This window comes from Chanos chanos, chromosome 4 (genome assembly GCF_902362185.1).
Source record: "Chanos chanos chromosome 4, fChaCha1.1, whole genome shotgun sequence".
NCBI classification, from domain to species: Eukaryota; Metazoa; Chordata; class Actinopteri; order Gonorynchiformes; family Chanidae; genus Chanos; species Chanos chanos.
Genome location: NC_044498.1, coordinates 21,488,890 through 21,505,117, shown reverse-complemented (window position 1 = coordinate 21,505,117; position 16,228 = coordinate 21,488,890). Strand labels below are relative to the sequence as shown.

The window sequence follows — 16,228 nt, the reverse complement described above, 5'->3', positions numbered from 1 at the left end:
TCCCTTACTGTCAGCCCAGCAGTCTCCACAGGGACACACAACTTAATCACCTACTGAGTGTAATCAGCTACTCAGCAGAACCTTCATACATCCACATTAATGCAAGCTGATCTGTTCTGTCTTCAAATCAAAAAATGATGAACATCCATAAATTTATTAAGCTGATCACCTTCAAAGCCTTAAGTAGCAGGTCATGTTTTTATCTTTTTTTGCGTGTATTATTTACACTTCAGTTGAGTTTTAAATTCTGATAAAAAGCTCACTGTGGTTCAAATGACATCTTTCATCTGAAGCTCCAGCTGTGAATCAGCGTATGTTAAGACTTCAACTACCAGGCTTCACATTTATCAAAGCAAAAGAGCGACGGCTTTCTGGTTGAAAATATGTGCCATAGAAAATAATCATTATGTTAGATAGACCAGTTATGAAATACAGGTCTAATCAAAACAGTCTACAAGTTCATGTAATGAGTGTTATATTTATTGGCTTTCTTAGATAAATTCCATATGACATTTAATTACAGTCAACTCATCTTTATATTAAAAACGTTCAGTTATTGCATTTGGATCATACGAGCCCAAATAATCAAGAACATTGGTCTTAGAAAGAATACATTTTGTCTTTAAACATGATATATTATGCAGCTGAATGTAAATACAATGCTTGGTGTGATATCAGTGATCATTATTAGGACAGGCATCGTTTCTTTTGATTCTTATTTGCACTGTGCCCGACTTTTTTTATTGATGCAAGCGAAATACAGATGTTGAGCTTTAGCGTGGTATGGTTTTTGGGAGAAACAGGAACGGGGGGCTGGTACAAGTCCTTACATTTCTCAGCACTTGAGTTCCGTGGAGCCCTTCATCACGGGGGGTGGGGCCGAAAGGAGACAGAACGTGGAGGTGGACAGGGTCAGGATGGCTTTGAATAAGAGAAAGAGAGAGAGGGAGAGAGTCATCTCTACTTTTAGTGTGCCTCCCTGTGGAAGGACTGAAAAGGGAAAGACCGCAGGTCATGAAGGTCGGCGGCTCCACTCATCCCATCAGCCTCGTCGCAGTTCGTGGAGTTTCTGAGCCACGTTCTCCAGTTCTGACTCGATTGCAGCCAGACTCTCGATCTCAGAGTCCTACAGGGTAGGGTGGGGTGGGGGTGTGTTTGTGAGGGGGTAGAAAAAGTCAAACAAAATCGTGTTATTCAAGTAACTGAATATGTAAGCAGCAGCTGAACCTTGTGTCATGCATCATTTGGCTAATTTGATTTCTTGGGAGCATCTGGACACAAGCAGCAGGTCTGTGGAATTAAAGCGGGAGTAAATTTCAGTGAGAGGGAAAGTCATCACTTATGCAATGTACTACACTTGTGCCAGGTCAATAAAGGGGCAGTAGAGAAGCACTTTGCAAGCAAATGAACATTTACTTATGTCCATTTGGAGGAATTAAGTTGGAGAACATTAGAGAGCTCAGGAGAGTCAAGGGTTATTTCTTCTGAATTCTCCCGTACAGTTAAAACATTATGCTCGTGGTAAAACCTACAAAACAGAAATGATGAATTCTGTACCTCTGCCTTTCTGCTAGCACTCCCCTCCTCCTCTCTTCTCTCTTCTGGTTCCCTCCGTGCCATCAACTGCAGCTCCTGCTCTTCAGGGCTTCGCCGCACCTCCTCATCTTGCCCCACCTCCTCTTTGGAATGATGAGGTACTTCCTGCTGGCGTTTGACCTGTAAAGGTCTCTCTCCCTCACTAAAGTCATGGGTCACTTTACTCATACGTCTCCAGTGCCTCACACCGACCTCTCTTTTCTTCTCTACCTCCTCCTCCTCCTCCTCCTCCTGACCTGTTCTCTTCTCCTCCATCTGCTCCTCCTCACTGTCTTCCTCTGCAGATTTCTTGGCCTCAGAATTCTCTCCCACAGCACTGGCTTTGTCTGCTGAGTGAGCAACAGTAACAATAATCACACATCTTTCTCTCTCTCTCTCCCTCTCCCACACACACGCACCACAATGAAAAAAACTTTTTTACACAGCAAGGCATCACTTTTCTTAATGAAAATCTTCTTTGGCTGGCTGACAGAAGCTAAACCTCCCAAAGAGGCTAAACCTCCTGCCTATTCTCCAGTCTGAAAAAAAAAATATATATATATAGACCACTACAGCCTCCCTCCAACCCTCCATCTCCTCATCTAACCCAGCACATCCAGTGTCTTAATATTAACACAAGCAATGTGTTGGAGCTAAATTTCCACAGACCCTCAGAGAGAAGTGTCACCTATAGCTCTGGTCTCCAGCATGTTTTGGACCCACTTAAGAGAAAAGTCGCCCCGTTGAAATCTATCTGTAAAATGTTAAGACTTGGCAGGAGGTTTGGCCGCGCTCGTCTGAGCTCTACGATTGTGAGGCCACTTTGAAAAAAAAAAAAGAGAAAAACTGCAGTACTTTGCTGGTCTAGCTGAGCTGTATCCAACATCCATTATTTAATCAATCCACTCAACTGAAACGAGCCATGGAATTCATCTCGTAGATGGAGGCACTCAGTGATCCCATTCATCTGTACTGCAGTGCCAAGCAAGGCTAAACTAGCCATCAATCTTAGTTTCCAGATTTTTCTCTCCCTCTCCACCCCTTCTATCACCTGCTTCTTAATCACTCCTCTTCTTTTTAACATGATATGTACACCTCCTCTCAGAAGTTTAACCTTCTGTAACAATCCATTGTTCTGTAATTTGTAGAGCCAATATTCTTGCATCCTCAACTAAGAATGAGCAACTGTCAAATCTCCTAGGAAACTATCTGTTTGCTGACAAGTTCCAAATTCAAAATTCCTTTCCCCCCCTCTCCCTCTCCCTATCTCTCTCTCACTAACTCACTCACATCTCTAAAGAGTTGATGTTTATCTTCCCCTTGATTCGATAGCTACTTGAGGTGGATTAATTGTTATGACACTGCATAATGATTTATAGACCTTGAGAGCTTCAGAGACTGAGAGCTTATGTCTAATTTACAACTGCCACTTAGCAAGCCAGGCATCCACCGTTCACTGTTAACCACCACAGAGTCCAATAAAACCACTCAGCTTTCTTCTCACTCTACCATCTCAATTAATTAAGATACCTTCAGTTTGGTATCTAATTACCTCATGTCCCAATTACCTTCTTTCAGAGGAGCCTTATTTTCATTGTCATCCTCCTCCGAACTGGAATGTTTCTCGTTCTTTTCCTCCTCTGCCTCTACCTCTCCTTTCATTGAGGGATCTTCGTCACCCTCTTCCTCCTGATTCATCGAGTCCGAGATATGATTTTTGGGATTATCATCTTCCTCACTTCTTTCCTCTTCCTCCTCTTTGCTGTCAATCTCGTTGTTTTCCTGAGATTCTTCATCTTTCTCCAATCCCTCCATCATGCTCTCATCTTCTGCCACTCTTTTCTCTTCCTGGGGGGTTGACTCCCCCGGTCTCTCCACATTCACCAGCATTGACTGATCTGATAAGGGGAAATGTGGGGGTAAGGGAAGGGTCAGTGTCCAATTGCATTTCATTTCATTTGCATAGTCTGCCATTTATCCACGTTAAGTGCAGTGCAGATAAAATAAACCACTCACTCTGCTTTTTGCTAGCTCTCAAATGCATGTATGGCTGAAGCCCTACCTTTGACTGTATTCACTCATTGAAAATTCATAAAAAAAAAAACAAACAAACAAACAAAAGCTTTCTCATGCATTCATAACAAGCATAAACTGTTGAAAATGGAGGAGAAAGAGACAGGAGACAGGCGCCTGTGCCTTGACGCATCTGTGTTTTCCCCCCAGATAATTCCTACTGACTCAGAATCACTGAGTGAACCCCTTTTTAAGTGAGCACTCATATGAACACACACACACACTTAGACAAATACTGCTATGAACAGCCAGATCCAACCTCAGCGAAAAGCTAGTTGCTGCAACGCTGCAAAACATTTCAAACCTTGCATGGTAAAAAGTGACATACAAAGCAAAAATGTTCTGGGTGACTGTGCTATGTGAATTGATGTGAATTGTTCCTTTAGCTGCAGCGTGTCTCTTCTCTGCTGTCCTGACACAGCTCAGGTGTAACAGCCACGTGACGCTGAGTGACAGACAGACCGCAGCTGGCAGGCAGGCTGTGAGGTTTGTAAAAAACTCAGACTGATACACAGCGAGAGACTGTGACTTAAAAGACCCATATGGCTAGGTTTTTTTTTTTCAGTTTCTGACACATTTCTGTAACATTTCAAAGGTAACACAAAAAAAAAAAAATCCAAGGGGAGGGGTATATCCATCATTCTGAAAACAATGAATATGTATACACACCAGATAGACAGATCTCTGATAAATATCTCTAATAAATGTGCCAGTAGCAGACTAGCTCATCTTCAGCATCAGTGCCAGTCCATAATTTCATATCTCAAAACTATGTCCCATTTCCCTGCAAAAATCAGCATGCGTGAAGGGAAAAAAAGCATTTTCCATGTGAGGGAGATGCCCTGGCCCAAAGGACGACTATACTTTGTCAGGACAATTCTCCTCTCTGCTATGTGTTTGTGTGGAAGGCAAGAGAATCCATTAGCAGAGACATGGAAGATCCAGAGGGTGGGACAGTTCACAGTCCCGACACTCTGAGAATGAAGAGTGAAGCAGTGTCCCAACACAGTGCCGTCTAGTATCACAAAATACCATGACACTATCCAGCAACCACAAAGAGAGAGAGAGAGAGAGAGAGAGAGAGAAAGAGAGAGAGAAAGAGAGAGAGGCAGTATCATTGTGGATTCTTTTATGGAATAAAATCTTTAAAGCTCTTTGGTGGTTTCTATTTCTCTGCACCCTTTTTTGCCGTGAACGATCACACACACACACACACACACACACACACCAACACAAAGTTAAATGGTAATCACGACTGAGACCTAGTCATCCTCAAACTGTCTGTTTTTCTCCCACTCGATTTCTCACTCTCTTTCCTTCTTTCTGTAACACACACACACACACACACACACACACACAATATCACAAAATGACATTCACAGGCCTAACTCAACGAATTTGTACTGTTGCTGATATAATGACTGTATTTCTCTGCAGTCTGCCTAGTGTTTTTCAGTGTTACCTTGAGAAGCAGCTTTAAAACTCAAGGGATTTAAATCACTGAACAGTTACAAACCTCCCTTATGAAATTTCACTTCATGCAACACTAAAATAGATATAAACAAATATTTGTCTTTTACACCGTCCAATGTAAGGTGCCAAAAAAGGTATTTCTGGAGCACAAGATATACCTTCTAAGTCTAGTGCTACAAAAATACTTAGATAATACATATTTTAAACACACACAACCGCATGATACATTATACATAAGCCTCTGCTGAACTGAGTGGTTAATTGTGCATGGTAAAGACACGGGAAAGCAAACATGCATTCGAGGTATCAGCTCACCTGCAGTACCCTCAAAGTCCTTGGCTTGGTTGGTCATGTGACCAGACAAGTCCTCTGGGTGCTGGCGAGCTCTCTCATTGGCTCCTGACCAGAACAGAGGGATATTTTAATACACGGACTCAAAGATATTCTCTTACAAATCACATTTGTCCTGAGTACCTGATATGGAATCTCTTTGCAGTTTTCAATAATCACTCACTCAGTGTTTCCAGAGGCTATGACCTCTACTTCAGCCCAGAGTTTTGTGAGAGCCAACCCTATGCCAGAGAATGGCGATGCATCACGTCACTCAAGGCCAAGAAGAGATTAAATGTCAAATTCTCACCTTCAATGGCGATATCCTGTAACTCTTTCAAGAAGTTACGACGACGCAGGATTGTGACAAGCCTTTCATCTGAGTAAAAGACAGGATTCCATCAGTCAAGGTTGAATATTTGCATTGTTCATACAAACGCAATGAAATGCAACATTGCTCTTTATCTGTCATTCACACAACTCAGCACTTTTGGTTCTATTTTTTTTTTTATTGCAAAGTTAATTGCCCTGAAATTTACTGCTTCGCCAAGACGCTGGACAATTAATCATTGGGCTTGGAGAGATGTATGAGGTGAATTACAGCAGGGCTGAGCTTTTTTCTTTTTTTTTTTCTTTCCTCTACCTTCCTGCTGACCTACAAAGAGTGCAGGATATGCTGCAAACACTCCACAGAACCAATTTCAGTCGTATACACTCTCTCTCTCTTGCCAATCTACCCTTCCATCAATGTCCTTCTCCCTTGCTTTGTCCCACACTCTCTTTTTTTCTCCTGTCAGAGGTGTTCAATTTCCTTGTGCAAGCGACATCTTGGTAACAATAGCCATTTTGTTAATGTTCTCATTGATTTTTTTTTCTTTCTAACTTGGGCAGAAGACAGGCTGGTCACTGTAACTGAATAGCACAGGCCAAATCAATTCAACACAACCCTCTTATGATCTCTCTCATTGAGATGCTTCTTTTAATTGCTTCGACCCATTAACTTCATGCTATGAGGGGTATTAGGCACAGCCGAGAAGGAAGTAAACATTGATCACATTGAGAAGGCTGTTGTCCTTGATGGCACAGAAGAGAGCCAATTTGTTTCCTAAAGGAGAGGAAGGGGCTTACCGGTCCTAAGAGTATCCAGACACTCCTGAGTGACAGGAATGGGGTGGGGCTTAGACAGGGTGTCAGCAATCACTTCCACGATGCATTTCATCACCTACAGGGACAAACAAACAATCTGTCAATCAGCCAACAACAGGAATTTTCAAAAACAAGACCATGACAAAACCAGAATATGAACATGTCAGATGATCTTACTTTATGTTTAAAATCAAAGTGCATTCATTTAACTGAAAAGATTTAAGCGCAGTGGGTGAGGTCTTCAATGGAAATACAGAATGATAAAATAAGCCCACCAAATATTCATGAGTTCTAATGTGTCTGTATTAGCCATTTACAGAATCCAAGACTGGTCATTTGCTGCTGTCACACAGATTCTATCACTGCAATATGACTGAAGGTTCTGCTCACTTCATTACAAGCATGTCGGTGCCATTTAGGGATATTTCTGCACATACTGCAACAGAACTACAGCTGTCATTGTTCAGTCTAACAAACTGCTTGACATTCTACCATTCACTTTCAACAAAAGGTCATCTGGTGCTTTCAGCACTTCTACTTTCTTTCTCTCTGAGAAGCCAAGTCTGCTTTATAAAAAAAAAAAAATCATGTCATACTCAGATAGCTGGACTGGTGCTAACAATGTTGATTTATATCTTACACGCTTGTTGGACCACCTATTTATTATTTAGTGTGTTTCTGTAATCTGTATGGATCAGAGACTATGTGACTTTTGGTTTCGTTTCAAACTGCCTCGCGAACACCAAGGTGCTCCCATTACATCCTGATTTCTATTCATGAAGACGTTGTAACTACCACATCGTATTCAGGTTCAGCTTTAGTTCTATTTGTGGATTAATACGTTCGTAAAAACTGTGATTAAAAACAATCAATGCCATTTGCCAAAACATCATAAAAACAGGATGTTCTTCATAATTCTCCCTACTGAGCATTTCATTTGTAACTTTACTGTTAGACCGACATATTCTCGAAAGGCGTGGTGAATTGTCGCGTAGATTTTTTTGCCTTTGGACTCCCGTCATCACATGCAAAGGAAGAAATATTAAGAGCTCGGCGAACTCCAGGGACTAGTTGTCAAAACCGTAAAACAACAGTTGAGTCACAGTGTTTGTGTTCTGTATTTCCATTAGTAATTGTAAGTGATTAATTCGGCATTTAGTCAGAAAACAAACAATGTGTTATTTGATTAACTTTTTTTCTTCACTTCACCACCAGACCTCAAACTGTCTTGTGGAATTCAAAACCAGTTCAGTTAAGAGTGAGCTACAAGATGGCACATCGAAAAATGTAAAAAATTCCAATCGTACGATCCATAACTACTCCGTTGGCATTACATAGCCAAAGACTGCTGGAACTGATAATACACTGCTTATACATTTACCACACCCCCTTATCGGTTTTATTTTTGAAAAAGCGGTTTCAGTATTTCACATTTTCACACGACTCAAACTTTGAAGAGGAAACTACGGTGAACCCCCCCCCCCCCCCCCCCCCCCAAATAATATAGCCTACAGCAGTTTTGACAACTTTAGACTGAACAGTAGCCATCGTCATTCAACATCGTAACCAGTTGTTTGTATTATGTAGTTTGACTTAGAATTCTGGCTGATGTGAGCTTACCTTGACATCCTCGTTTTCCATGTGACTCGGAGACACAGGCAATGAGAAAACTGCATGGAATGAAAATACGGCTTAAACAATACATTTGTTCAAAATGTAGGATATAAAATTAACCTCTAAATTAAAACCCATATTTTGAATAATGGTGTTGCCAGTTGACCTGCAGTGAACTGGCAGTCCGAGGGATTGTTCAATTTTACAACATAAAGTATTTAGTTCCCAGCAAATAAATACGCACAAAGAAGAAAAGTGCTTTCGGCCATCAAATATTGGGCATGTATTATGACAACTATACGTTGTAACGAAGGTGACATATAACTGAAACCCTTGATTAAACATCTCCGGACTCCCAAACAATGTCAGCATTCAAGCCGCACCTGCCGCTGTCCTTGGTGCTGAGTGGGGGGGAAAGGACAGCTAATCATCTGCGGCTCATATTCAGTGCTGGCGAATGCAATATAAATAACCCGTGAAAATTTTACTTGATTACAACAACTAACAACTTCATTTAAATTGTTCTATCTCTGACTTACCACAATTTGCCAGAATTACCAGTGCAACGCATTCCCGTGCTATCATTGTCGTACTGTAGGACGCAGACACCGATATGCTTTGAAGCGACAAACCTTGGAGGCAGTAGTGATATGCTTTTACCAGTCCTTTTCGCGCTTCAGTAAAAAGAGTCGATTATCTACGGACGCATTCTCCTTATAACTCTCTCTTTCCTGCTGTTACGATCGATGCTGCCCTTCTCGCACGAAACAACCAGCCCACTTCAACTGATGAGCCACTACCAACTTGCTGCAACGACACCTGCTTTATATACGATGCCAGATGAAAAGGAAATGACATCATGGCGAAGACAAACTACTCATCTTACTTTTGCTTGAAAAGAGTTTCAAGCAATTCCCATGTCCCGCATTAACAAGAAAGAAGAGTAAAATACTTGCTGTAACATTTCGGTGGAGATTTTATTTTTTTGTAAAATGCCTTTAACCAAGAGAATAGTTACGTTCTAACGTGATACACTTACCAATCACTATTTTTCAAAAGAACAAAAGTGCCACTGTAAATTGGTTTTCACACGTTAAATATACGTGGGAGAAATTGCGGGTTTGGCAGTGCTGCGTCTGAAAGCCTGGCCGGACACCAGTTTGAAGTTATGCAGAGCAATTCGTCGCTTTAAATTGGTGGCGCCTTTAGTATGTTTCTTTGAAACAACAAACAAACACACAATCAAGCGTAGATGGTTGATTACGCTGTCTTTGCGGTTCAAGTAAGGAATGTCAAATTTATTTGTTCATTGCAAAAGTATACGTGACGTAAAATTCTCTCTAATATTCTCTCCAATGTATTACTAATATCCTCAGTTCAAATGTCCTAAACGACGTTTAAAAGCAGTAGCACAACGCAGTTTTTCAAGTCCTCCATATTTTATTTGGGTTTAACAGAGGAATGTCACAGGACGGTTGGAGAAGAAGGCCCCACGTTGAGTAGAGTTTATTACATTACAGACTGGCTACCTGTCAGATTGAAGCGAGTGATGAGACCCGACAGAGCTGTATCTCTCACGGCATCCCCGCCGTGGCTAATTCATTAGACACTGTAAAGATACATTTGAATCAAAGCGGTTCAGATTTTCAGATTTCTAGTGTGTGAATGTAAGATACAGAATGGGACTGAAAATGAGTAAAACAGAGACAAAGGTGAAAAAAGTCTAAAGTGATTGTGATTAAATTATTTGTAATTCTTATCATGACGCAGATCATTATGAATAAATATCATTGCTTCTCCATTTTGTGGGGGAAATCCTAGATGCTTTCATGTAGATTAAAATCACATTTGCAAATCCTTGTTTATTCTGAATAAATCCCATTCTGATTGCTTTTGTCAGATCATGTCTGGTTAAAGGATTCATTTTAGCTTTATGTCTCGTGGACTGAGAATTGCCTGATGAATTTGATGGAAATAATTTTTCTTTTGTTTTTTTCACCAACTGGATACCATCCAAACAATTTCTGGGAAGCACTGCAAAACATCAGATTATTATATCACCATTTTGTCGGTTAATTTATCACATAATATTACAACAGAGAACTGTATCTGTTGCAGTGTACACTCAAAACTGTACACTGATATCTCATAACTGTTGACCATACATGTTGCTAAGATACCTGTTATGGATATTCTCTATCAAAGTGGCATTCGATCTAGCATTGTTTATATTTCAAACAAGTGCTGATCATAGCTAAGAGCCCTTTTGATTTAACTCACATTATCAATGTGAGTGAGTGAGAGAGAAAGAGACAGAATCACAATCCTCCTCTTTCCAGGCAAACATGAAGTATATTGATTTCTGGAACTTTTTTCTGAATGGTGATAAGAAACTATGCACTATTCACGTCACACCTACATCACAGATTTAAGCTAATAAAAATTCAATCCTGATAAGATCTAATTGAGTTTAATATTGTAGATTTATGATTGTTACCATAAATGAAGCCACAGAAAAACAGCACAATAAATAGGCCAGTATGGTAACATTTACCTGGGACAAACAGGTATACTGACAGGAGTGAAAAAAGCACGCTATATCACAATAAAAGATCACACCTTGCTGTCTACGGAGGATATTCCATGTCCAAATTCCTATGGCCGGATTGGTCAAAATCTTAGAAATCAACTCTTATGAAGAGAGGGCCTGTCAATTATAGTTCAACTTAAACAACCTAAGTAAACCAATAACTCAGCTACTTCACTGAAAGTAAGGAGACTATGGGATGCTGTGGAGGCTGTATTCTTTTCTACTGATCTCACAAGACAGTAGGCTACATCCAGGAGTAGGTGTCTCAGATCAAAGCTAATTATATTCACACATCACGTCATGTAATGATTTTTCTTTTTCCACAAGCAGCATCTCTGTAAGTGCACACTGGAGTCTAGGAGTGTATTTGCCCTTATGAAGCAGGTTTATTTCCCCAGGCAGGTCATTAGGATGCTATTGAGGAGGTCGTACTGAATCAGTGCATATTTTCTCTGAAAACTCTCCAAGGATGCCTGCTGCACAATATGACTGTATTTTTAGTCAGGTGTTTATTCCATTGTACAGAAGAAATGGAAAACAAAACAAAAAAAGAATTAAACAACTCTTCCAAGGATTATGGCGTATTGTAAATAAAAGATCAAATACACAGTATCTTGAAAGAAAAGACATTGTTTAAATAATAATCATTTAAAAAGTGGTTTTGTTGGTATATTCAACATGACAAATCTGTCAGATATGAAGTGAGGGACAGAACGGAGAATGTGACAGTCCTCTCCTTTCAAAGACTGAGCTTTCCACACACAGACTCTTCCAGCCAGTTTACGTGACACTTTTTAATGTATTTGTAAGCCAGTGTTCTCAATTCAACTATAAACAAATGCACAGACAAGTGAGATATATCTCATGATCTTTTATTTATCATTTATACCATTCAAATATATATTTCAGCATTTCGTAGGGACACTCCTTGGTAAATACATATCATAAATTACATCATAAATTGAACTGTATCAGTTAAGGAAAGATATCTTAAGGCAAAAAAAAAATGCTCAGGACAGAGTTTTTTACTGTCTAGTTGTAATTTTTTGTGACATTCACAGTCTTTTTAGTGTTTACACTTTTTGCTGAGGCGCTAGGTCTGTACCCGTGATCAGATAGAACAAGTGGTGCCCAGTTGTGCTATTTAATTAAATCGCTTTAACGAGCAGTACGCATGACATCTGCTCATAAGTTTCTCAAGTGTCAAATTTCCTACTGCCCAACACGCAGAGATCACAATCAACCTGACAATAAAGTGAGTTTGGCGTCACCGGTGCTTCAGTGTTTGTCCCGTATCATCTAGCCAAGGGACTGTTTACTCAAGCAAAGGTTAACAGCGAAACGGACAAAGCACCGTTGCACTTATTACAGAAATATATTCTCTGCACATTCTTTCTGAGCATCCAGCATGTTTAATGATTAAACATCATTTAACAAACGGCTTGACGTGAATCAAAGTGAACCCGTTTGATGTTGTTCCGAGATTCTGGTCAAGGAAACATCAGTCGACATAGTGACAGTCAGCCATCTGCAGTTAATGGTACAGTATGCCTGTGCAAACCCTTCCGTGGATGTTGAATCATTAGTCAGTGATACTGCCCTTTAAGACAATGGTTGAGCCGTTCATGGCTTTGTTTAAGGTTCCTTTATTACTTTGGTAAGAAACAATGGGCACAGGTCCACCTTTTGTTAAGGTTTTATTTGGGGGGAAACACTAAAAGCACTTCTCAAGTTACAGCAGTGTCCAAAACCAATTATCTCGTTACTACAGACATTATGTACCCCTCCATCAGTTCACTTTCAAACATGCTTTTAAAAGCCACACTATTATTCTCCCAAAACAACCAGTTCCTTTCACCCCTAAGCCATAATGAGTCTTTCCACCTAACCCTGGTTATTCTTGTTTAACTGTGTTGGGAAGACCTCACACAATTGTCTCTCACAGCTAAACTGATTATACTTACATTACACTGAGCTAAAAGTGACTTGCACCTGCTCTTGGTCTTGGTTGGTCTTTGAAATGGTGGTATCAGGTGAGCGGGACAGACCGTGAAGGGGTTATCAGGTCATCATCTCTGCTAGTCCCATACTGCCATATCTCTACCAGTGTGATTTCTCTCATTCACAGGACACATATAGAGGACTTCATATTCCGCATGTATGCACTTGTCTGAATTCCCCCATCACTAACAAGTCACAGAGAAAGAGAGAGAGAGAGAGAGAGAGAGAGAGAGAAAGAAAGAAAGAAAAAAAGAAAGATGGAGACACAGAGAAGGAGAGGCAGAGTGAGAAAGAAAGAGACTGAGAGAGTGGAACAGGGAACAATCAGAGATAGGCTAAGCCAAACTGGCATTGTTGTGCAGAGAGTCATCATGGAAGGATGTAACATGCGTACAATGTGCCACTGTATAGTCCTACAGAGAAGCCAGGATGGTGGTGGACCAACAGACGAGGGAGACAAAAGTCAGTAAGCACATGAGGAAGGGGTCCAAACTGGAACCTGAGCCTGCCCAAGGTAAGGTGGACTGGCCACGGCTGACAACCATGGGCCTTGTGTAGATATAAGGATGTTCCTGATCGTGGAGCAAAAGAGGGAAGTGAGCTGAGGAGTAGCTATATATATATATATATATATATATATATATATATATATATATATATGGGTAAAAATGGGTTATAATGTGCCAAAGCCCTAATTTCACATGGTGAAAATATTAACAAGCTATAATGAAAAGTGAATTCCTCACCGGAGAGGGACAGATGAGTTCAATGGGGTTTGAAAAACTTTCCACCATAAATTTCTCTCCCTCTGGTTGGAACTTCACACATAAAAAATAAGGTATTAGAAGCATCTTAGTACATTTCAGACACAGGAGGTCTATGTCTTATAACACGCTAGTTCCCTGAGTATGAGTTTGAACTGAGAGGGGACACTGGAAAAGAAAGGGTGTTAACTACAATTCAGTTCACCCTGATCTTCTCACCATGTTGTTCCATAAGCCTTTGGCCAGCTCTTCATGGCCCTTCATGGTGAAATGAAAACAGTCTGGAGTAAAGAAGCTCATGTCAATCTTCCCATCCTGAAATGGAGAAAAAAAGAGACACAAAAGAACATCACAGCTTGAACTATCAACCAAATTAACCTGCCTCCTCACCCCACAAACTGAGGTCTTGCAACACTAGAAACATACCAAGAGAGTTCTTGGATCTATCACTTAAGACTTTTATAATTGTCACGGAGATGATTAATGAGTACTGATGCATAATACTTTTGGCAGCAGCAGAGAATCAATCTCAGTCAGATAGGATTACAGCTATGAGGCGTTCCCAACCACATGACATCCTGTGACAAAAAACGCATGACCGCCTATGACATCACAATTCAAAAATCTTTACGCTCAAGCAGTAGAGACACAGTAATCTTTAAATTTCTAACACAGGTACGCTGCCATAAAGGGTTTACTTATTATGTGTATCAAGCAACTGATCAACATCCATTCAGGTTTACATTGTGGCCATTAGTGTTGTTAAGACCTAATTAAATGATGAACAGTTCACATGTATCTTGTGAAGATGTAGCTCTAAATTCTTGGTGTTATAGAGAGGGGGGAAAAAACTCAGAGATTTCACATGGCTCTAAATATAAGCAGCTGAGTCATACCAGGAGTCTTGGTGGGTCTGCATATTTCAGGAACGGCTGAAGAATCACAGCAAAGTCATTCTTGAAGAATCGGTCAGTGTACAAGAGCTGTTCAAGCCTTCTCTAATAAGACAAATGCAGAAACAATGCTTTTAATACCTCTTATTGCAAGAACACAGCATAAGCATTCACAGCAAACAAGAGCACTCTCCTCTTTTTTTTAGCTCCTCGTTGTTTGAAATGGACAGAAATGTATATATAGGTATATTGAGAACAGACCTGGAATTCTAGATTAACCTGAATGAGCTCCTTCAGGTCTGCTGAGTTAGCATCTGGTGTCACCAAGCATGAACAGAAAGACCTGTGAAGATCAGGACCATGGAGAAGAATTAAGGGCGAGAACAGGACAGTCTCTTTTGTACACTCTGACCAAACACCAGGTAAAATACAAGTGAACCAGAAAAATGACAGCCAAAATGAGAAAAGCAAAGAAATGGGAAACAGAGGGTATCTTTGACTAACAGAATCCATATTTGCTCAGACATATCAACTATTGCTGCAGTAAAGTCACAACATAGATGATGCATTTAAAAAAATATGAAACTTTAGTCTCTGAAAGTAAAACAACCAGCATTCCAGAAATCCTGCACCAACACCTGAGGAATGGAGTCGGCAGGTCTCTTTGCATTGTAATTTGTGCAAAAACCCTGTTTCTCTGTAACCTTCTTGGGTCCAAGGGGGTGCAACTGCTAAGCAGATCTGCAAAGTACCTTTCAGACCAGTTCATAGAAATTTCCCGACTGGTTCAACATGCTCCCATCTCCCTACACACAGCAATTGTGAGTAAAGTTGCCTTGGTGTTGAGTCTCCAAACAAACAGTGGAGGTGAAAGGTCTCATACCGCTGGAGAAGACATCCCAGTGTGGGCTTCTGGACCTCCCTGAGACTCGCCATGTTCAGGATCTGAACCACATTCACAATCATCCGTGGTACCTACGCAGTCATACAGAGTAACTCTGACCGTGTTGCCATGGAAACAAGTTCACAAATATATTTCCTATATGAAGGACCACATGACGGAGCATAGACAGAGAAACAGGTTGGAGAGGCAGATGGCCAACTATTTTCTTTTCTCTCTCTTATTTTTCTGTTTTTAAATCTCTTCAGTAGCACAGAGGTTACACAACAGGACAAAGGGATAAGGCCTAATGTATCTTTTGAAGCAGTGAACATCATTTAGCAGACACAAAAGAAAAACATCTCAAGTATCATCAAAGGCATAACCATCATTTAAAAGGACAAAATACTGATGTGAATATAGTCCTTCACATAAATTGAATTCTCCAAAAATTCCATTAGGTATAATCAGATTCTTGAAAAAAAAGTTCAAATTGGGTGGATAAGCAATACAAAATCACAAGTTATCCTTAGATAATTTACAAACTCTCACTTTTACCTCATTCATCAGCATCTCCAGAGACATTGTCATGTAATGTATGAAGTTCTCAACTGAAAACAATGACTGCAATACAAAGAACAAAAAAATATGTCAAGGGTTACCAAAGTATTGTTCCACAGGAGTGACTTCCCTCTAGATTCTAGATTCTCTAAAATCTCTAGAGAGGTAAATCATTCTTAGACATGTCCAATTGGAGGGTCATAAATTCAAAACAATGTGAGGAATCTCATGGTCTATTTTGGAGTTAACATTTAAGGATAAGGGTTAAGGATTGTGGATCTTAGAAGGGTGTCTCACATGCCCTCATCACCTATTACAAATGATAATA

General features: G+C 40.3%; 1 protein-coding gene across 1 annotated transcript; it reads right to left on the bottom strand.

The window, feature by feature from the left end:
- Nucleotides 1-1,042: 1,042 nt before the first annotated feature.
- chga (chromogranin A) lies at nt 1,043-8,796 on the bottom strand. The gene is made up of 8 exons (XM_030772178.1): nt 8,751-8,796; nt 8,218-8,267; nt 6,580-6,673; nt 5,762-5,830; nt 5,437-5,520; nt 3,144-3,473; nt 1,558-1,922; nt 1,043-1,126 (listed from the first exon to the last, which is right to left on the bottom strand). The coding sequence occupies exons 1-8, from the start codon at nt 8,794-8,796 to the stop codon at nt 1,043-1,045; spliced, it is 1,122 nt and encodes a 373-aa protein (XP_030628038.1).
- Between the last annotated feature and the right edge of the window lie 7,432 nt (nt 8,797-16,228).